At 39.7% G+C, this 22,004-nt stretch overlaps 12 protein-coding genes across 12 annotated transcripts; 7 read left to right on the plus strand and 5 right to left on the minus strand.

Annotated features, from left to right (window-relative positions):
* Positions 1–141: 141 nt before the first annotated feature.
* On the plus strand, positions 142–1,557 carry BATDEDRAFT_34210 (uncharacterized protein; the record flags this gene model as incomplete). Its single annotated transcript, XM_006675725.1, has 1 exon — positions 142–1,557. Exon 1 carries the CDS (start codon positions 565–567, stop codon positions 1,555–1,557), a length of 993 nt encoding a protein of 330 aa, XP_006675788.1. The 5' UTR covers positions 142–564.
* Positions 1,558–1,896: 339 nt separating this feature from the next.
* BATDEDRAFT_8895 (uncharacterized protein) lies at positions 1,897–2,211 on the plus strand (the record flags this gene model as incomplete). Its single annotated transcript, XM_006674994.1, has 1 exon — positions 1,897–2,211. A coding segment is annotated over one exon (315 nt), but the record flags the coding sequence as incomplete, so codon positions are not given.
* Positions 2,212–2,355: 144 nt separating this feature from the next.
* On the minus strand, positions 2,356–3,420 carry BATDEDRAFT_34211 (uncharacterized protein; the record flags this gene model as incomplete). Its single annotated transcript, XM_006675726.1, has 3 exons — positions 3,059–3,420; positions 2,747–2,939; positions 2,356–2,672 (listed from the first exon to the last, which is right to left on the minus strand). Exons 1-3 carry the CDS (start codon positions 3,392–3,394, stop codon positions 2,356–2,358), a joined length of 846 nt encoding a protein of 281 aa, XP_006675789.1. The 5' UTR covers positions 3,395–3,420.
* Positions 3,421–4,047: 627 nt separating this feature from the next.
* On the plus strand, positions 4,048–4,260 carry BATDEDRAFT_7290 (uncharacterized protein; the record flags this gene model as incomplete). The annotated part of the gene is made up of 1 exon (XM_006674872.1): positions 4,048–4,260. A coding segment is annotated over one exon (213 nt), but the record flags the coding sequence as incomplete, so codon positions are not given.
* A 2,105-nt stretch (positions 4,261–6,365) lies between these two features.
* On the plus strand, positions 6,366–6,626 carry BATDEDRAFT_7579 (uncharacterized protein; the record flags this gene model as incomplete). The annotated part of the gene is made up of 1 exon (XM_006674881.1): positions 6,366–6,626. A coding segment is annotated over one exon (261 nt), but the record flags the coding sequence as incomplete, so codon positions are not given.
* Positions 6,627–7,557: 931 nt separating this feature from the next.
* On the plus strand, positions 7,558–8,454 carry BATDEDRAFT_85928 (uncharacterized protein; the record flags this gene model as incomplete). Its single annotated transcript, XM_006676040.1, has 1 exon — positions 7,558–8,454. The coding sequence occupies one exon, from the start codon at positions 7,558–7,560 to the stop codon at positions 8,452–8,454; it is 897 nt and encodes a 298-aa protein (XP_006676103.1).
* Positions 8,455–9,335: 881 nt separating this feature from the next.
* Positions 9,336–11,847, minus strand: BATDEDRAFT_7967 (GPI-anchor transamidase GPI17; the record flags this gene model as incomplete). Its single annotated transcript, XM_006674894.1, has 9 exons — positions 9,336–9,590; positions 9,737–9,949; positions 10,022–10,199; positions 10,300–10,393; positions 10,465–10,588; positions 10,671–10,732; positions 10,808–10,928; positions 11,427–11,480; positions 11,716–11,847. Coding segments are annotated over 9 exons (1,233 nt in total), but the record flags the coding sequence as incomplete, so codon positions are not given.
* Positions 11,848–12,434: 587 nt separating this feature from the next.
* Positions 12,435–14,481, minus strand: BATDEDRAFT_85009 (uncharacterized protein; the record flags this gene model as incomplete). Its single annotated transcript, XM_006676329.1, has 2 exons — positions 13,525–14,481; positions 12,435–13,291 (listed from the first exon to the last, which is right to left on the minus strand). Exons 1-2 carry the CDS (start codon positions 14,144–14,146, stop codon positions 12,435–12,437), a joined length of 1,479 nt encoding a protein of 492 aa, XP_006676392.1. The 5' UTR covers positions 14,147–14,481.
* A 2,605-nt stretch (positions 14,482–17,086) lies between these two features.
* BATDEDRAFT_8865 (mRNA splicing protein MSL5) lies at positions 17,087–18,200 on the minus strand (the record flags this gene model as incomplete). Its single annotated transcript, XM_006674993.1, has 4 exons — positions 17,087–17,347; positions 17,443–17,651; positions 17,746–17,978; positions 18,079–18,200. 4 exons carry the CDS (start codon positions 18,198–18,200, stop codon positions 17,087–17,089), a joined length of 825 nt encoding a protein of 274 aa, XP_006675056.1.
* A 1,183-nt stretch (positions 18,201–19,383) lies between these two features.
* BATDEDRAFT_85929 (uncharacterized protein) lies at positions 19,384–19,687 on the plus strand (the record flags this gene model as incomplete). Its single annotated transcript, XM_006676041.1, has 2 exons — positions 19,384–19,402; positions 19,479–19,687. 2 exons carry the CDS (start codon positions 19,384–19,386, stop codon positions 19,685–19,687), a joined length of 228 nt encoding a protein of 75 aa, XP_006676104.1.
* A 66-nt stretch (positions 19,688–19,753) lies between these two features.
* Positions 19,754–20,307, plus strand: BATDEDRAFT_85930 (uncharacterized protein; the record flags this gene model as incomplete). The annotated part of the gene is made up of 2 exons (XM_006676042.1): positions 19,754–19,975; positions 20,065–20,307. The coding sequence occupies 2 exons, from the start codon at positions 19,754–19,756 to the stop codon at positions 20,305–20,307; spliced, it is 465 nt and encodes a 154-aa protein (XP_006676105.1).
* An 81-nt stretch (positions 20,308–20,388) lies between these two features.
* Positions 20,389–22,004, minus strand: BATDEDRAFT_85011 (uncharacterized protein; the record flags this gene model as incomplete). Its single annotated transcript, XM_006676330.1, has 9 exons — positions 20,389–20,644; positions 20,729–20,776; positions 20,865–20,884; positions 20,997–21,065; positions 21,153–21,217; positions 21,292–21,429; positions 21,537–21,620; positions 21,746–21,845; positions 21,925–22,004. 9 exons carry the CDS (start codon positions 22,002–22,004, stop codon positions 20,457–20,459), a joined length of 792 nt encoding a protein of 263 aa, XP_006676393.1. The 3' UTR covers positions 20,389–20,456.

The following is a 22,004-nucleotide window of genomic DNA, read 5'->3' on the forward strand; positions in this document are numbered from 1 at the left end:
TTGTATGGGTGGAAGATCCGATTACTCCATCTTGACCAGATAAACATTTGAGGGTCTTGTTGGTGTTGAATGGAACCATTTGTATGATATTCTAACCCAATTATTTACTGCATGTTCACGTAAATTGTACCACTTTTGTATCGGTCTATTCTACTTTGATATATTGATATAATCTAGATGTGAGTTGATTGTATACATTGATGTCCAAATTGAGTGGCAATTTAAACTATCGACAACTGTTGATGCGGACAAATCATCGATTCAGTTTGATGGGCCGCATATTGACTAAACAGAAAGTCACCAAGCTCGGTGTTGTGTGATGATTGTAACTAAGTGATTGTACTCTGTATAGTGATTGAAAAGGTCATAAAAATGTAAGAATTGACACAACTGTGGTAGTCTATAGGATTTACAGCTTTAATTCAAGCCAAACATTCAGATATTGTCAATCTTGATTCTTTTAGGGTTAGATATCCCAGCCCTATATTAATGCCGACATTTGTCCCTGATATGCGGTAATTAGCACAGCAATAATGTATAAAAATATTCTAATCGATAGCTGTGATGATTATAAAAGCAGGCTCGTTGACCTCCAATAATACATACATAGTTATACTTGATCAAATGAAATTCACACACATCTCAGTCTTTACAATTGCAGCCTTGGCCACCAGTGTCCATGCCATTTTGCCACAATCCAGCGAGACAATCGAATCTGCTGATCCAAGTCCAAGTCTAAATAGCGAAAGTGTTCCACAAGCAACAGGTGGTCCGGAATTTCCGAGTACTTCAACAACTCAAGGTCCTGGTGGCAGCCAAGGTGATCATCCAAACCAGACTCCCAGAGTTCGTCTAAAGTCTTTCAAACTCGGAACTCTTTTATATAGTATTGGACAAGGACGCAAATCTGGTCATCAAAAAACTAAAACGCACCAAGATGAGCAGAATAACTCGATTGATTTACTCTTAGAATCGCTTTTAAAGTTACCGCAATTTTCACACTCGAATGATCACGACGGTGCTTATGGATCTGCAGAGTACGTTCAAGGCAAATCAAAGCAACACAAGCGTGTTGATAAAGTAATAGCGAAAGGCATTAATGCTGAAAAAGATTATCGAGAAAGCAGGGCTAGAGCATATGTATCCTATTACTGCTCACATCTTGACATGTACGAAAAATGGGTCAAAGATTTTCTAAATTCCCTTGGTAGATTTAAACCCAGTGGACCAGTATCCGAGTTTGTCGATGAGCTTGTGTGGATTTTAAAAGAGTTTCTGAAGATGATCAAAGCACTTCGAGAAGAAATTTACGAGATAATGGTCCGTTTAAACAAGGATCCAAGCCTGTTTGAAGGGGCAATTAAAACTATACTCAATCTAGCTGATCAATTTATGAGCAGACAAACGGATCTACAACAACTACTCGAAGAATTATTTGAGCGTTATTCTAGAATTGACTGGTATCGCGAACATCTTGAACCAGAGTTGGGTTCATGGTCCGAAAGGTTTAGAGCAACAATTAAAAAATACAATGCACAAAATGCAAGCAATGCATAAAGCTACACTCAACTACTGACATGGTTTGCAAGTCAACTGTGATTTATGTTTCCATAATCATCAACTGATTTGAATAAACCATTGCATTTACAATTTTGATCGAGTTTCTATTGTTTGTAGATTGGGTTGAATGTGAGTCATGGTTGATGACTGATGACTGATGGTTGAAATACACTAATATTTGTATTACATCAATCGCAATAGTTGCACAACTGGTAATATACATGATATTGGCATCATACTCTGTCAAGTTGTACAACTACGCACACACATCAAGAATCCCAAATCAGATAGTCAAAATAGTATTTTGAATTTGGCAAGCAGCTTGTCAAGTCGTTTGGCTCTGTCGAGACATTCAAGCAGCAGTTTACAGCAGCAGCTCTTGGTGTATTCGGATCTGGTTGGGTGTTTCTTACTTGGACTCCTTCGAGTTCTACCATGTCAATCGTGACCACTGCTAATCAAGATCATCCCGAGTTTGCACCTCAGTTTGCAGGTACTGGTGCCATGACTTTACTTGCTCTTGATGTCTGGGAACATGCCTACTATGTCAAATACCGCAATGTTCGTGCCAACTACGTTGCTGCCTGGTGGAATGTCACCAACTGGACCGATGTTTGTACCCGTTTCCAAGGCGGTGCTGCCAAACTGTAAACCAACAGCAACAACATTGATCATTGCAGCATTTATATTTTGTCAAGCAATCCAACTTGATATCATGAATCAATACAAGATTGTTATATCGATATGCTGATTTTATTGGCTTTTTGACCTGAAAACAACCATTTTACAATATACTCACAAATATATCGATTCAGAGTCACGGTTTGGATATAGTAACGGCATTGCAGAGTGTATGATCTGATGACCAGAAACTGTCATTGGATCACTGTTGGCTGTAGTTTCAGTTGCAGTTGTAGTGGTTGGAATGTCATATACACGACTGATCTCTTGTGAAAGTGCGGATACAGCCTGCTTGCTATTCACCATACACATGGTTGCTGGCCATATCATGAACCGTGATGGAATTTTGTACAGTCGAACAAGCTCCACCATTGAGTTTATGAATGCATCTCGAACCAAGAGCGGACAGTCCAATCGAGTCCCACTTTGTTCTATATTCAATAATTATGAGTTTATGATGGTCACTGTATTGATCCATCATCTGCAGTAATTTAAATGTGTTTACCTAAAGAAACCGCATCGTCTATGCCATTCATCTCAAGAACATGAACAGCATCTTTGGCGGTTTTGTACTGCACAACAGTGAATACATGCAAAGAGTGAGCCTTGCTTTTTTTGAGTAGTTCAGACACGGAGAGTGACAAGGCTAATAGTTGAGCACAACTTGTGAGACAAGTATGCACTGCAAGCCAGACAGTCTAATTCAACACAGTTGGTTTGTATTAGATGAATAAACCAATCGTATTGCATGTATGCCGAGTCAGCACAATGGCTTCATGCCAACTCATGCCATCAATCAAACATTGGTCAAACTTACAGGAACAGCATCGGCTCCATTCACTGCTGAGGATGCGAGCTGATAGATAGTGCCAGATACTACAATACTTTCTAAATCAGAAACACTGCCGACTCTATGGATCTTGGTTTGCTCTTGTTGTGGTTTGATTGCAGTAGCATCTGGCCAGCACAATCGAGCAGTAAACGACTGGCCAATGAGTTGGTTACTCGATACTGGCAAAAGACTGGCATCAAGATGCACTAGATCGTTGTATACAAAAAACACTCTTGCATTCTGTGGAATCACTAATGCATCTGCCAATGAGAGCAGTGGCATATTCGCATCAGTGGTCGATACAACTGGCACAACCAGCATTATCTGCAGTTTAAAATGGTGGATTGGATAAACTCGAGTTGAACATTTGACTTTTGCTTTTAGATACTTTTATATACTTTTCAGATACTTTCAGATACTTTGTACTAATATTGGTGTGCAATTCATGGAAATACAAACAATATAATTCCAACTATAATCAAAGACTTGACATGATTTGGTGGCAGTAGAATGCATTTTTATGCAGATTTCTACGGTAAAGTCCAATTATTGTATATGTTGCTATATGCCATTGTGCACAACACTGTAAACAGTGAGTTGAATTTGTCATCATGATCGACTAGAGTGTTTTAGATTGCAAAGTGGATTGAACAGCGCTGCAATAGTTTAATTGCTCGTCCTGTCCTGAGGACCACCGAATGCATCAGAAAACATTGATCAAGACTATTTATCTCATGAGTCGACCATCGTTGAGCTGGGCAGTATCAACAGCCGCTACACTATGCAACTTGACAAGACCGGTGTATCGCTACCATCGAATTGCATCAATCACAAAGCATGAATGGTTCAATGCAACCAGACCATCATACTTGATTGGTAGCATACATACATCATATTGTGCTACTCGCCATCATTCGATATCCAGCAACGACTCTGATTCTCCAGTAGACGCAGGCTTGAATGTCTCTGCAGACAGAATGATCATTGGCTTTACATGTAAAGTCTGTAAACATCGCTCTTATAAATCCATGTCAAAAAAGGCTTATACGACTGGCGTGGTTATGATCAAATGCGACGGATGTAAAAACACACACTTGATTGCTGATCATTTGGGATGGTTTGATTCAACGAAACCGCCCGGAACGATTGAGGATATTATGCGAGAAAAAGGAGAGACTGTTAAACGAGTGCAGTATCCTATGCAATATCACATTAGTAAAAGCAATGCGACCAATAAAGATGACTCGACTGAACACGACACTGATGTTGATACGAGCATGACTGGAATGTCAGAATGGCATCCTGATGCGACTGCAGATGCGATTGAAAATGTGATTGCAGATGCAGAAACGGATATGATTACATTGCAAGAACAAAATGATGAATCTATCAAGAACCAAACTCGGATAAAATAAATCGTTATATAGTCATTAAACTTTGCTCGTTATGGGTGTCGTCGAGTTGATATCTTGATATAATCTAGATGTGGGTTGATTGTATACATTGATGTCCAAATCGAATGGCAATTTAAACTATTGACAACTGTTGATAAAAACAATTCATTTGGATGTAGCCATTACTGACACCACTCAGTTCATTGGTTCAATTTGATGAACAGTATATTGACTAAACAGAGAGTCGTCAGGCTTGGTGTTATGTGGTGATTGTAACTAAGTGATTGTACTCTGTATAGCGACTGAAAGGGTCGTCAGGGCCATAAGTGGAGATGTAATAATTGACGACACAAAACTGTGATAGTCAATCTACTAGAATAAGATTTTCAGTCTGGATTTGAACCAAACATTTAAACATACACTGTCAATCTTGACCCTTTAGGGCTAAACACTCAACCCTGTGTAGATCTATTTTAGCATACAACACCTTACCGTGTATTCATACTGGCCTTTATCCCTGATCTGCGGAATAAACACATAGCATTGATATATGAAGATATTTTAAGATATGGTTATGATGATTATAAAAGCAGGCTCGTTGACCTCCAATAATACATACATAGTTATACTTGATCAAATGAAATTCACACACATCTCAGCCTTTACAATTGCAGCCTTGGCCACCAGTGTCCATGCCATTTTGCCACAATCCAGCGAGACAATCGATTCTGTTGATCCAAGTCCAAGTCCAAGTCTAAATAGCGAAAGCTTTCCACAAGCAACAGGTGGTCCGGAATTTCCGAGTACTTCGACAGCAACTCAAGGTCCTGGCGACAATCAAGGCGATCATTCAAACCAGACTCCTGAATCTTCTCAAGGACCTTCCAATACTGGCGGATTTTTCAATGGGTTTTTCGATGACGTTAAAAACTTTTTTGGCTTTGGACATGATCCAAGTAGCCAGGATGGTTCTATTGATTTACTTTTGGAGTCGCTTCCAAAGGTGTCGGGTGCTATACACCCAGAAGATCCTTATACATCCATGAATCACTTTGATGAAAAAACAAATCATCACCAAAAACTTATGGTAGAAACATCGATAAGCACCAGCTTTGGAGGCGGCTCTGAAGGCGATTTTAAAAAAGATCTGATGTCATATCTGGGAGGTATTGGCATGTACGAAAAATGGGTCAAAGATATTTTAGACAGTGTTACCGTGTTTCAAGTCACTGGTAGATCGATATCCAAGTTTATCAACGAACTTGTGTGGATTTTGGAAAAACTTTTGAAAATGATGGAGTGGTTCCAAAAGGAAATCTACGAGATAATGATCGGTTTAAACAAGGACTCTAGTCAATCCGCCAATGCAATCAAACTGATACTCGATTTAATGGGCAAATTTATGAGCACTCACATGAATACACAACAACTACTCGAAAAATTATTTGAGCGTCATTCTAGAATTGACTGGTATCACGAACATCTTGAAGCAGAGTTGGGTTCATGGTCCGAAAGGTTTGGAAAAATGCAAAAGTACAGTGCATAAAGCTACACTCAACTACTGACATGGTTTGCAAGTCAACTGTGATTTGTTTCCATAATCATCAACTGATTTGAATAAACCATTGCATTTACAATTTTGATCGAGTTTCTATTGTTTGTAGATTGGGTTGGATATGAGTCATGGTTGATGACTGATGACTGATGGTTGAAATACACTAATATTTGTATTACATCAATCGCAATAGTTGCACAACTGGTAATATACATGATATTGGCATCATACTCTGTCAAGTTGTACAACTACGCACACACATCAAGAATCCCAAATCAGATAGTCAAAATAGTATTTTGAATTTGGTAAGCAGCTTGTCAAGTCGTTTGACTCTGTCGAGACATTCAAGCAGCAGTTTACAGCAGCAGCTCTTGGTGTATTCGGATCTGGTTGGGTATTTCTTACTTGGACTCCTTCGAGTTCTACCATGTCAATCGTGACCACTGCTAATCAAGATCATCCCGAGTTTGCACCTCAGTTTGCAGGTACTGGTGCCATGACTTTACTTGCTCTTGATGTCTGGGAACATGCCTACTATGTCAAATACCGCAATGTTCGTGCCAACTACGTTGCTGCCTGGTGGAATGTCACCAACTGGACCGATGTTTGTACCCGTTTCCAAGGCGGTGCTGCCAAACTGTAAACCAACAGCAACAACATTGATCATTGCAGCATTTATATTTTGTCAAGCAATCCAACTTGATATCATGAATCAATACAAGATTGTTATATCGATATGCTGATTTTATTGGCTTTTTGACCTGAAAACAACCATTTTACAATATACTCACAAATATATCGATTCAGAGTCACGGTTTGGATATAGTAACGGCATTGCAGAGTGTATGATCTGATGACCAGAAACTGTCATTGGATCACTGTTGGCTGTAGTTGCAGTTGCAGTTGTAGTGGTTGGAATGGCATATACACGACTGATCTCTTGTGAAAGTGTGGATAAAGCCTGCTTGCTATTCACCATACACATGGTTGCTGGCCATATCATGAACCAATAGTGGACAATCCAATTGAACCCAAATTGTTAATGTTGATTGTGGGTGTGAATGTCGTCAAGTTGATAGATTGATATAATCTAGATGTGAGTTGATTGTATACATTGTTGTCCAAATCAAGTGGCAATTTAAACTATCGGCAACTGTTGATGCGGACAAATCATCGATTCAGTTTGATGGGCCGCATATTGACTAAACAGAAAGTCGTCAGGCTCGGTGTTGTGTGGTGATTGTAACCAAGTGATTGTACTCTGTATAGTGATTGAAAGGGTCATAAAAATGTAAGAATTGACACAACTGTGGTAGTCAATATAGGATTTACAACTTTAATTCAAGCCAAACATTCAGATATTGTCAATCTTGATTCTTTTAGAATTAAACACCCTAAACCTGTATTCATACAGATATTTATCCCTGATCTGCGGCATCGACACAGCATCAATACAAAAATATCCAATCTATGGCTATGCCGATTATAAAAGTAAGCTTATCGATCACCACTAATGCACAGTTATACTTGATCAAATGAAATTCACACACATTTCAGTCTTTACAATTGCAGTGTTGGTCACTAGTGTTCATGGCATTTGGCCAAAATCCCGTCAGACACCCAATCCTGTTGGTCCAAGTCTAAATAGCCAAATTCTTCCACAAGCAACAGGTGGTCCGGAACGTCCGAGTACTTCGACAACAACTCATGACTTGGGTGGCAATCAAGGCGGTCATTCATGTCAAAGTTTCTGGTCTCGTCTAAAGTCTTCCAAGCTCAGTAAGCTTTTATGTAGTATTGGAAAAAGACGCAAATCTGGTCATCGAAAAGACAAAAAGAAACCCAAGTATGGACGAAATGATGGCTCTATTGACTCACTATTGATGTCACTTTTAAAACTACCGAGATTTTCACAATCGGGCCATCAAGGTGGTGCTCAAGGATCCAAGTACCTTGTTAAAGAGAATTCAAAGCAACACCGACGTGTTGCTAAAGCAATAGAGAAAGACATGAATATTAAAGCAAATCCTCAAGAAACCGGTTTTAGAAAAGACCTGTCTGTATATTGGTCAAATCTTGGCGGGTACGAAAAATGGATCAAGGATATTCTGGATTTCAATCTTAGATTTGAAGCCACTAGTAAACTAACGCTCGAGTTTATTGAGGACTTTGGATTGATTTTTGAAAAACTTTTGGAGATGATCAGAGCACTTCGAGGGGAATTTTATAGGCAAGTGCTTCGTTTAAACAAGGATCCAAGTCAGTTTGAAGATGTAATTGAAGATATACTCGATCTAGTAAACCAATTTATAAGCAGACAAGAGGATGCACAAGAATTATTTGCAAGAGTATTTGGGCGTCATTCTAAAATTGACTGGTATAGCACGAATTTAAGACCGCAATTGATTTTATGGTCCGAAAGTTTGGAATAATGCAAAGATACAATGCATAAAGCTACACTCAACCACTGACATGGTTTGCAAGTCAACTGTGATTTATGTTTCCATAATCATCAATTGATTTGAATAAACCATTGCATTTACAATTTTGATCGAGTTTCTAATGTTTGCAGATTGGGTTGAATGTGAGTCATGGTTGATGACTGATGACTGATGGTTGAAATACAGTAATATTTGTATTACATCAATCGCAATAGTTGCACAACTGGTAATATACATGATATTGGCATCATACTCTGTTGATAAGTTATCATCATGGACATCCAACATCTAGACTCATACATTTTCACAGAGTACAAGGTTTTATTGACACTGAACATATCGAATAGACCAAATTCTTATTCAAGCTTGAGGATACTGTTGAGAAATAAATGAGTTGGTAAATGTGAATGCAATATATCAACACTCGCCACATGATTGGGGTTTTGAACATCATGGCTTAATAATGTATTGTTATGCAAGGAATATATTGTTAAAACGCCTCAAAAAATCATCGGATGCCCTCTTAGCTCAGTGGTAGCAGCGCTTGCCTAGTAAGCAAGAGGTCGAGTGTTCAAATCACTCAGAGGGCATTTGTTTTGTTTTTTTACTGTCGTGTTTACATAGAATGAAACATTTGGTTTGTTAATGTTATTAAAAATGTTGGTTTTATACAGGAGTATCTGGCATAATCATGGCATTAGAACTTGTATTTTTGATCAAATACGTTCTAGTCCAACATTCAGTCAGTTGTACAAAAATGAGCAAATATTAATAGAGTATACAAAACAATGATATCCAATCAAACTTTTGTTCACCCTCAATTGTAATGTTATCCAAACATGTTTATTTTTAAACATTTGACAATAGGCAAGCTATTCAGTTTTAGACTTGAGTTTGGCTTCCCGTTTTTTGGAGATCCATAGCCTGACTTCGCGAAACAAGGCAAGAATAAGCGGCACAGTAACGGGAACAAAGTACGGCATATAGATAGCAAATTTGTGCTCATCTGGAAAATACAACAATGGAACCATGGTTGGGTCAAAAAAGGCTGCCTCGGCACTGGTCACAGCACGTCGTGCATATTGTGCAGCATTAGTGAATTGGCAAGTCGAAAGCTCATGCTTAGTCTGATGATTAGTTTTGATAGTAGTGGAACACATTACAGTTGTAATAAAAACAAAGGTTGATTAGTATTAACCGCGACATCAGTCGCATTGTTTAGCTTAGGAAACTAAAGATGGTCATTGTGCCACAACATATATACTAGTTTTACCATATTTAAATAATTGAGCGAATCTGTGACATAATATTTGATCAGATCCAGCACGACCATTCCGCTAAGTCGCTCAAGCAAATTGGCCAATGAAATCAGTGTTTGTGCTGCATTTGCCATGTTCTGGACCGTCCGTGATCGAATGAGACGATCCAACTCCCATCGTGTCATTCCTATCTCACTAGCATCACCATATTCAACACGTACATTTGGCTATTTCAAGTACGCCCAGCGATGGAGTAAGTTTTACAATTATTAAACACAACAATCAAATCATGTGCGTACCAAAAGCATTTTTTCGTTTACAATGCATACTGAATCTATGCCAAGAAGCCCACGTAGCTGCTCAACAAATATTTCCATAATGGGATGCAGTTTTTCCAAATTATAATGGATTTGGCGGAATTCATTAGGAACGTTGCGAATAACCACGCCTCCCCATTGTGGAATCAAAAACGAATTGCTATCAAGAACCGTACCTAGTTTAAATAGTTGTTCAGTAATAACAATAAGCATGACCATGAATGAAAAAGCAAAGTGCTGGCAGTTTTTCTATAATCTACATACCATTGTAGTGAAGAACGTGCAGCGGTGTTTGTTCCATTGGTGGAATATAAAGGATTAAATTGATTGGAGATGCAGATGAAACCACCGAAGCTATATGGAAGCTAAAGTTAGCACAATGTCAAACACTTTTACATGCAATCAGTTCAAAATCAAAACCATACCCAAGTTCCACTCAGCTGAATTAAGGAAATTAGACAATGCTTTGACATTCATGTAATACGCAGTGTTTCCATTGCCATCTTGACCTTTTTCAGGCTGAATGGGAAGTGAGGCGTAGTTTAAAATCTATTGTCCCAAACAATCCATCCCATACGTATTCAAATAGAGTCAGTAATGATAAAGTAGTAATAAACAAATTAAACCATACCTGAGAACTGATAGTAAATTCAGAAATAGCGTTTAATTCGAAAAGAAATGGTTGAATATACGCTATCCACACACGACTTTGTTAGCCTACATGAAGATTATGCAACCAAAATGCTAATTAAAGTAAAAATCAATTACCACTGGCTGCAGCTTGTGCATCCCATGAAACCATGACACTTTCTGGATCTCCAACCAGTAGACTAAGAACTACTTGGTATGCTGGTGCATACTTGACAACGCGCATACTTTTACGATCAGCCTATCAATATTCAAAACATAAAGACTAAGCATTCCAATGTAGACACATCAGATTTGGAAAATTCAACCCTATTCAATTGCATACGTCCTGTGAAACTTTCTCCTTGTAGAGTTTAATGAGACCAAGTTGCTCACTGCTAAATATACCCGTCAGAGTTGACACAATACGCGATACAGCCAACTCTTATAGAAACAGTCAGAATCATATACCAAAACACTGGCTGTAGATCGACAACTATTTAGTCTACCTTTGGTGCACTTTTTGTGCATATTCAATAACAAGGCACGATTCTTGCCAACAAAAACAGATTCTTGATCAGTATCGTCTTCTACTGCACAATCCATGTAGACACTGTAGACACCATTGTCGTTGTAGGTGACACCAAGCCCATCATCAAAATCTAAATCAAGAATCTAGTCAGTAAGTCATACACCAGCCATCAGCATTGAATTCCATTACCTTTAGCCGATACACTTTGGGCATCCCATGTATGCAAACACTCTTTTGCATCAACTGAAAAAGTAAGCGAGATGTGTCTTGTGTCGCTGTGATCTGGTACAGTTGCAGAAAATATACTTTCGAGCTCCATCTGTGTTGATGCCACAATGGCAGGGATCTGCAACGCAACTTGCTCGGTTGCTTTAGGGCTAAAGCAGAGTTGAATGCCCATATTCATATTGAGCGACAGTGCCTAGCCATACAGCGCATGTGTCAGTATAACAGCTTATGATATTGAAGCATCTTGAAGTGTTTGGATTATTGTGTATGAACATCAGAGTAGACCTACTTGCGTGGTTTCCCATGAACGAATGGCCTCAAAAGGTAGTGGTGCTCGATAGACTTCTGTGGTTCTCCACCATATAGGTAGAGCAAGGATAATCACCACCCAAATGGAAAATACAATATGCGTCCGACGAGTCACTAATCAAATACCAACAGTAGATGAGTCGAGTGCATTGGATGACCATCGTGTGTTGGCAGAGTCGTATTTGTGATTTAATCGTTGCTCTATACATGCCAAAACATCCATAAGCTCATGCTGGTTGTACTTACAAAAGACATGTGTTGTGATTTGCTCCAATTCAACCTTCATATGCTTCTGCAAAACAAAGAGTTGAGAAAAGTCTGACAAAATCAACTCTAATAACTAAATCTCTCTCATTAAATCCCATAAATCCACAAGCATAAACAGTCGACAAAAACTCGATTCATTTTGCAAAGTCAAAAGTTTAAGGATATTGAGCAAAAACGACCAGTAATTTGAATCGCATTGGTTCTAAGGTGATAAAAGCAGAAACGAGCACAAGAATCAAAGTGTGTTCTGGTATTCAAAAGTCTATGAGGATGCTCGATAGTGGCGGTTTGCTAGAAAAGTCGACGCATTAAGAGCTCGGCAGGCCAAAGGACTGACCAAGAGATAAAACAAGAGTGCAGGATAAATGACATTCTAAAGCCTGAGTAGTCAAGTTTTGGTAAAGTCAAAAGGGTATATAGCACTGGCTTGGTCTACTGCATCCTGCATTGATAGTTGTGAGAAATGACACCTGAAATAAATCCGGCTCTAGGTTTTCTGATGGGAATACCCTTCTTAAGCCAGCATTTTTGAGAAGCAAACGTATATGCGACACAGGTGGATATTTCTTTGCATCGCGATATGCAATCAGAGGGTGAATCTGCATCAAAGTTGGTAAAGTCATCGCCAGCCATGTCTGTATCTAATATTGTTTCTGGAATATCAGATCCCCAGTCTTGAAACACATCGCTCATTCTTACTGGTTGTCCTGTTTGTTTGACTCGACGTTCCATATCAGAGAGCTTTTGAATTTGATTGACCAACAGATGATGGAATGTGATGGGTCGTAAGCATGTTTCTTTGGGAAACCAAAATGCATCGTTGGGCGGTGAAATATGGAAGCCTTTAGGGTCTTTAAGTAGAATGTTTTGATCGCGGAGACAAAGAGCAGTACGAACATCGCCTGCCCAACATGTCTTGTAACGAACTATGCATGCATCCAGATTAGAAACCATGGTACGGATGGCAGCTCGTGACAGCACAATGCCAGATCCACCGTGGCCAAACGCAGGGCCATCTCCCCATTTTTTAACACCATCACATCCAATAAACATATTCCGAGCACCAATATAGTAAGGCTTCTCTGGATCCAAGTCGCTGACCATGTTTAGCAGATTATCAAAAAACATGTACGTGTCATCATCCAGCATAACAAACCACTCGGCATTGGGGAATTTGTTGTAAAGCGCTCGGAAACCAGGAAGGTTTTTGTGAGCATCTGCCTTCCATCCTAATGAATTTTGATCTGGAACAACTGAATCTGATTGTGCGGCGGGTTTAGTATTTTTAGCTGTAGTGTTGAAAATCCGGAACCGTTTGATAGCGCGAGCATTAAATAAACAAGTGAAAACATTAAATGCATCGGAAAAATAAACATTGAAATCTTAATGTTAGACTTGTGTAACACAAACTATGCATAATGTGGAGTGGATTCAGATAGGTATCAAGATAGTGTAATGGTATGTGATAATCAAAGGCTAACGACTAGAACAAGTAAAGTCAATTGACAAAAATCAAACATACCAGGAGTAGCCTGTTTAGGGGCTTGTAGTAGAGCCTCGAGTGGGTCTGATTCATTGAGACTTTTGTAGAGTCCTGTGTACACATCAACTACGTCGTATCTTCCGACATTAACACCGCCAGCCTCGGCAATAATAATAGCATTTTTGATGGGCTCTACGAATGTCAAAAGCTGGATAGGAGTTCGAGTAAGAGCAACATCTCGACCAGTCTTGATAACAACGGCAATTTTATCAAAGCGACTGTTGGGATCTGATTGTGAGTGTCCAGCCATGTCTGCATCGTTCTCCAATGAGTCGAGATTGGTCTGAACAGATGGATCATTCAAGTTGGAATTCCCACCCGCCTTGCTCTGTGGGAGTTTTGACTTCCATCCAAATCTATTGGGAGGATATCCATGAGTAGATGGATCAGATATGGGTGTCTGGCTGTTTCTATCATAAAAGTCTGTTGCAAGCGTCGGGCCAGAGATGTTGTTCAAGGACACGAGCAACAAGATGGTGCAGCAAATAACTATGAGAAAAAATGCTCGGTAGCGTGCAGACGATAGAGCTGCAATGACCAAATGATAGGTGTTGGTTGTCTTTGCATGCGAGGCAGGAGGATGGAGTGTTAGTTGAGCCATATGATTTTGAATATTGTTCAACAGGGTAAGAGTCGAACAGCGCGGAAATGGGCAGTAAAAGAACTTTGAGAAATCGAAACTCGAGACTTAAATAGCCACAGTTTAAAGGTTGAAAAAGAAAACAGGGTGTGTGCAGAGACTAGAGGAATAAGGGCGTTGTACAAGCTAGTATACAAGTTACAAGTAAGATCGGATCAGTACGACCAGCAATTCGTGTGTTCAAAGTGTGTAGCACAAAGTCTAAACGACAGTATTTGGCAGATTATAGTAGCACTTGCTAGTTGTTATGTTTCAATATATCTTGAGTCGGTTCGTAATTATACCCATAAAAATAATCGGGGTTTTCGCGTGGTGGGAATGAAACAATGGTCTTGAAGCCGCTGTTATATAAATCATCTGGACAATGGTGTGGAAAGCGGTGGATTGAATGGCACGAATACTGAAGCTTGTGAGTTTGGACACTTGTTTAGCTACGCTTGGGCTTGTGGTCGTCATTGTTATCAAAAACATTTTGTTGGCCGTTTCGGAAACAAGACTGACCGCAAACATTTGGCTCATTTGATAACATCTAAATAAAACCTTGAATTGTGGCCATATATTCAAGTAGGCATTCACACCCCTGTAAGATGGGTTCTACTCTCAGTTCAGCCTTTGATTTTCACAACCGAGTGTGATGTTTTACTCAGACTAGCCCATCCACATGGTCCCATTCTGACAACGGATAAGTTCGGGTTATGCACAAATTTTTAGTCACCACGGGTCCTTATGTGCAGGGTCGTTGCTTGGTTATAGCAAGGGGTTAAGGCTGCAATAGATGTTTTACTGGAATTAGGGGTTGTGTAGTGGAATATTGAATACGATTGCGTAGCCACATTATAATCGATAAAATGGTCCACTATCTGCATAGTAGCATTGGCTTGATGGATGTGTATACTGCTTGATTGCTTTTTAGATAAATAACAAAGGTCCCACAAAGCTTTATGCAGTATATGCATTGGTGGCATGACTACCGGAATACAACCTTGGAGAATTGAATGCCACAGCTAGAACAAAGGGCATGAGAATGGAGAAATGAAGATTGCTAGTAACCATCAGTATCATATGTTTGATGTTTTGCAAATATCAATGGATTGTCTGCTGATTTGAATGGCATAAGCATCTATCTTTTACATCTCCTATACACAATGATAATCTAACTTGTTGATCTTGTTGACACACGCTTTGGTGTTCCATATGTATAAAGTGTGTACACTAATCTAAAACAACCGTACAACCATACAATATTGCAAATAGATAATCCATGGGTTGAAATGCTGCTGCTTCCTGTTTGATATCACCAGAATAAAGGTTTGTTCAGCTGAACAATGTTGGCAACTAAAAGGACCAAAACCTCAAAAGTCCGACCATGTATAAAAACGAAAAGTTTACGTGAATCCTCCTCAAACACAATATAAACTAATGGCATGTTTACCGACAATTTTTCATTCATCTCTCCATTCTCATGCCCTTTGTCGCTAGCTGTGAAGCGGCTCCAGCAATAGTCTTGCAAAATTTATTTTTTTCATTTATGTAGACGGTGGGGGCGGCGGCGGAGGTGCAGCGGTTTCAGATTGCATATAAGATGATCCTTGACTTGGCATAGGTGGTTGAGGAGGTGGAGGTGCAGCATCTACATCAAACCAAATTAAGCAATCAAGGTCAATTTAAACACCATACAAGTATGAGATTAGCAGCTACAGAGTATCAATCTCAAAAGCATTGCTTGCTCTCTAGACGCACACAATTTTCACAGGTATGCATCTATAAAGAAGTTCAAGCATATTCTGATGCATGCAATCAAGTCAAGCACTGGCTGACTAATGAATAGTAACTTGCCGAGTCTAGTGCACAGTAGGCTAGACAGGTGGAGTCGTGTTGCATTTCAGACTCAGTTTCCACTCAATTTGACTTTGGTCAAATACCAGCTTCAACTCCAAAACACAGACACATCGTATATGATTGATTTACAGTCTGATTTAATCATCAGCGCAATGCAGGCCTTTTCAACAAGGTTGTCCAATATAAACACTGGTGGATAGGAAAGAATACACGAAAAACTCGATATGCTGACAACTTGCATGTAATCAATATTCATCTGGATAGCATTATGCATATGAACATACTCTACAAATCATGCATTTGAAAAAAATGGATTTGGTCAGCAGAACTAAAATACAGCAAGAGACTTACATGGATGTGGTGGACCACCCACTGGTTGTTGAGGCCAACCATATCCAGCATATTGATCATATGAGGGTGGTGGAGGTACTGATCCTGTACCCGATGCCGAAGAAAGTGGTGGAGGTGCACCATATACATTGGAATTCGCGCCTAATCCTGGAGGACCGCTGTAGCCATAACTAGGTGGAGGAGGTGGAGGTTGATAATGAGCACCGCCGTTGCTCTGGTAGTAGTGTTGACTTTGTTGCTGATGTGGGCGTTGGGATCCATATGGACCACCCGAATATGGCTGACGTGATGATAATGCGCTGGGATTGGCACCAGATGCTGGCAAAGCATGTGCCGATGGAAGATTCTGTGCCGATGAACCCCCACTAGGACTTGTAACTTGTGTAGCCTTTTGCCATGGAGCAACACCACCACTAGTTGGAGCAGGAGGTGGTACAAATGATTGCTGGGCAGATGCGCGTGCCCAAGGTGGAGCATTATCATTGGATGCAGCTGTCTGAGGAGCATTGGCCCATGTTGCACGACCGCTGACTGCTTTATCACCACCATTGACAGCACTGCTGTTTGGCGCACTACTTCCAGATGGATTGCCTCCCAACTCTGCCATCAAGTTTTCGTACTCACTATCCAGGCGCTGATTGCGCTGACTCGTCTCTTCCAAAGCAGCGGGATTATTACGCTGGGTACAATCTACCATGATCAAAAGCAGTGTTAGAAAGCCCAGATATTGCATTTAATCAAACAAGTAGTCATAGATTTACCTCGAGCAATATGGCCAACACCTTGACAAATACGACATATCAAATTGGCAGTAAAATTGCGCTGTTCGGGACATTCATACCTACGGTGACCTACTGCACCACAGTTGTTACATATCTGATTTTCATCGTCGCGTAGCGTACCATTGAGTGCAGCAAGTTCGCGAAGCTGGTTTCGTTTAAGTTCATTTTGCCCTTCAGGAACACTCGTAGCCTACACATTCAAACGTACGAGTGCAAGTTTAGTATTTGACAACTACGAGAAAATGCGTATATGAACAAAAACATTCTTCAACATTCTATACCCACTGTTTCAATAATCTTATTGATCATCTCAACTCCCTTTCGAATCTTATCATCAGTGTCTCCAGATACAACACAATGCAAGTCTTCCTCTTCGCCAGCCTGTGGTGCATTTTCGTTACGACCTCGACCTTCTTTAACTGAACCTTTACCACGAATACTAATCTTGGCACCTGATTCAGACTCGATCTTTTTAAGCGTGTTTCCTCTGGGACCTATAGTTTCGTTGTAAATGGCAAATACATTGTGTTCAGTATCATATCCATAGATGTATCATGTCAAGCATGGGCCAGCCCAATATAGACCTACCAATAAGAAGACCAATGAAGTTGATTTCAGGAAAGTCCCGAACAGGAATGTAGATTTTGTCTAAAATTTTTGTGGGGCGTTTATAATCTGCAGGTGGACGGAAACCAGGAATGACCTTGATGGCCTTTTCGACTAGTTTGTGTCGCTCATCTTCAAGTTTCTTGCGGTATCTGAATTCGCGAGTATTGATACGACGACCATCCGTGCCGTATTCTGGTGGCGGAGATACGGAACTAGGAATTTGCAAATTCATTAAAGTTGGTAGACAGACATGATTGAAATGTAAGACAGTGTAAAAACAAAACATTTGATATTCATCCAACACATGCACACCGTTTGTCTGATGGAACATAGTCTCCGACTTTCAAGCTGCGACTGATATCTTCCAAGCGAACATGGATCACATAGCTCTCTATCTGTTCTTCAGTTAATCCGGCAGGAATAGCAACAGGCATGCCGGGAATAGTGACCTTTGCCTCATCATTTCCCCATCTAGACCGTCGTTTAAGTGGACGACCAATTCGCTCACCTACAACATGAAAAAGTAGAGTCAATTAGATATAAATCATGGTACAATAGTGTGGTTTTAAAAAATAAAAGTCAAAGGCTACAGTGGGCCTATAGAGAATCATACATATAGCTACAGACAAAGAGGATACTCCAACATTGTCAAATATAACAGTCAGATCTCAGGTAAAATGGAGCCTGAAAAGAAACAACAATCTATTGTATGCAGACAACAAGTCCACAAATGACCAAGACAGATTGCAAATGCAGACTGTCTACATGACAATGCATCGATGAGAGTCTGGATATGAATGGATAGAATCTTGATTCAAGCTCATTGATAGTTTGAGCCAGACCTTACTGGTGATCAGTCAGTTTCCTGAAAATCAAGTCCATTCATCCACCAGATTAACCTGACCAGGAAAATGGTAGTTTTTCTATCAAACTAGCAAACTCACCATGGTCAACAGTGGGTAGCACTCTTGATCCAGCACCATATCCAACTACAGCTGGAGCTCCATATGCAATGGGCTGTGAAGCGGATGTGCAAGAAACGGGATGCGAGTTGCTGCTCATATCCGAGTCAAAGGTGCTAATCTCTCGCTTCTTACGAACGCCCAGCGGGACATTATTTGTACCAGACATATCCTACTGGCAGTGAGGTTGTATATGATATAATAGTTTTGAATAAAAATCGATCAAGTAAATCAAGGACAAGAATTGAGTCTTTTGCTAAATGATTTTCCAAAATCCTGCTGCCGAGTTTTTGAATATTGACAGTATGTTTCCAGTCATATTTACATAGAATGAAACATTTGGTTTGTTAATGTTATTAAAAATGTTGGTTTTATACAGGAATATCTGGCATAATCATGACATTAAAACTTGTATTTTTGATCAAATACGTTCTAGTTCAACATTCAGTCAGTTGTACAAAAATGAGCAAATATTAATAAAGAGTATACAAAACAATGATATCCAATCAAACATGATACTGTCTGTTATGTATTTCGAGTGATTCATTTTACGTGAATACAACTGTCAATGTAATACATATTAATCTTATTCAAGGTTCAACTTTTGCAAGATCCTGCAATTTCTTCCTAAAACAATCTGCAAACTTTCAAGTTTATGGCCAGCGCTACATTTGGTAATTATTGCATACTCAACAAATATGTTTGAAAATCCTTTACTGGCATTCATACTCAACCTGGCTTGTTTGGTAGCTACCAAGTTTGGCACATTGATCAATCATCATCGGTCTGTTTTGGACAATGGCGACACTGTTTTAGCAGAAATCGAGCGAACAGCTGTTCTCCTCGAACAGACAATGTATGATGCGGATCAAGAACCTCATACAGATACTCGAGTGTGTTCCAAAGACTCGGGTGTGATTGAAATGGACGCTGCATTCCAAAAAACACTCGAGATATAAAATCGCATCCAGTTGCAGCAAGATCTGCTCACAACGCTGCAGCAGCAGCAACAGCGGGAACCAGTGATGGATATGCTGGAATGGTTTGAACAAAATTATCAAGAGAAACTGCAGCAGAGAGAGGCCATACCTGAAACCACTCGATATACGAGCAATGAAAAATACGATGCATTTAGACAGGCAGTGTGGGATGTCAGAAATCCTAATGTGCCATTCGGACAAGCTGTAAATAGTGAAGACGATGTGGTCATGACTACACAGACCGTCAGTTACAAATGTCCGATTACGGTAACTTGCTTTTGTTGGTTGTTTGTGGACTGCTTCAGTTGCTCATATACTTTATGTAATTCTTCAATCACCAAACTGCCAACAATCAGCTGCGTATCATGACCAACCCTGTCACTTCAAGAGTATGCAAGCATTCATTTTCTGATGCCATCTTTCAAACATTCACAAATGGATCTCCAGATATCGAATGTCCGATTCCTGGCTGCGACAAACGTATTCGCGCTGCTGATCTAAAGCCAGATGCTGCTTTAAAACGCAAAGTTGTTGCATGGCTTAGGGCTAAGCGACACGAAGCCAGCGAAGAAGACGACTGCGATCAGATTGCTGTTTAGTTGCTGACAGAATCAATCGCTTTTCAACCTGCCTTTCAACTCCAAAATCTTAAATCAGACATGGATTCTAGTTGATCGTATCCAAAATATATATTTAGTTTCATCAAAAGTAGTGGCCAATTAGTTTTCAACATTCCTAGTCCATTGCATCATCTTTGACCCAAAACTGTTTGCTCAAACGCATCCTTGGGTACAAACACCTTGGCCCGTGAAAAAATCTGGATGCCTTGGTCAATCTCTACTAAATCTGACTCAATCTTTGACTTGCGTGCCTTTGTGCTGGCTAGTTCAATAATCACTGGAAATCGCGTCAAGTCATCTAATAGTTCATCTCGTCCTATTGATAAAGTTTTACAAATAATAAAGTGTTTTGTAAGTATAAATCAGATTGCAAAATGGTGTGGGTTCAAGTCAAACTCACTTGATTTGAGCCCGTGCAATGTGCGAAGTCGATCAATATCCTTTAATACTATATTGAATTATGAGCCATGATTAGACACATTCGCCAATAGAAATCATTGAGTGATTGTGATGATGCAACATATTGGCAAACTTACACATCATTCCTTTGGGAATTCTATAACATTGCATTGTTGCGCATCATGTCAAACATTCAGCATGGGTATGGATCAAAACAAACAAAATGAGTTGTACTGCATCAAAGCCCTGCAAATCAAAAATAAACACACTTGTCTTGCTCGAGTGCCATGATTCGCTGTTCTTCTTGCTGTGCCCATTGATGTTTCCTAATGACAAGACTTGTGATTTTATTGACCACAATGTCACTAAAAGTATGGTTGTTTTTGAAAATCAGGCTATAGAATAGCAATTTATATTACACGTACTATTTAGGAACTTGGCCGAGTTTATGTTTTGGATCATTTGATGGAGCAGGTGCAGGTGTAGTCGGCTATAAAAGTCATGATAGCAGACTGACAGTTAGATTGAAACATAAATGAGATTCAAAGAATTACCTAAACTTACTTTACTGTTACTTGCACTTCTTACTCGTGTATAGTTGATGTTTATAAAGTTCTTTTTAGAGCCTTTAGACGAATCTGTGCTTGCTGTACAAGGACGAGAGCTGTCTGGAGTATTTGGGAATATACTATCAGATTTAGTCTGTGCATATAAACATTGATAAATTAATCATTCAACAGCTGTTACTACAATGTATTGGATGTTCTCATGCAAATCCATCGACTGTATTTCCTTTGAATTTGACTCACTTGTGGTCGTCTTGTAGATATTCTAGGCAAAACATTGCTAAACTCTTTTAGTTTAAATGGTGGTGGAGATGGCATTCCTTCCTCCTACAGTCAGTATTTGACAAGATGAGATAAAAAGTCTAAACATGCCAACTTGTCCGGAATTCAAGGACAATGTCCAACATTGCTGTTTGACAAGTATCCTGAACTAGTCTAGAGTTAAAACTCACTGCTTTCTTTTGTTTATAAGTCTTTTCAGCACTCCGTAATTGTCGAACATTCTCCTTCATGTGGTCTTTTGGTTTTCCTCCTGCTCTAACAATATCATCTCTAGTAATTCATGAGCAATGGGTCAGTCAATACAATTGGACTTGTTCTTATGGTGGATTGCTATGCAATACAAACCCACCTGATTCCTTTGGATGGATGCAACAGCATTCCAACAGCATAACCAGCCATGTGCCGTTGATGCGTCTTGCGGGCTTCCAT

The sequence above is a fragment of the Batrachochytrium dendrobatidis genome (assembly GCF_000203795.2).
Source record: "Batrachochytrium dendrobatidis JAM81 unplaced genomic scaffold BATDEscaffold_1, whole genome shotgun sequence".
In the NCBI taxonomy this organism is placed as follows: domain Eukaryota; kingdom Fungi; phylum Chytridiomycota; class Chytridiomycetes; order Rhizophydiales; genus Batrachochytrium; species Batrachochytrium dendrobatidis.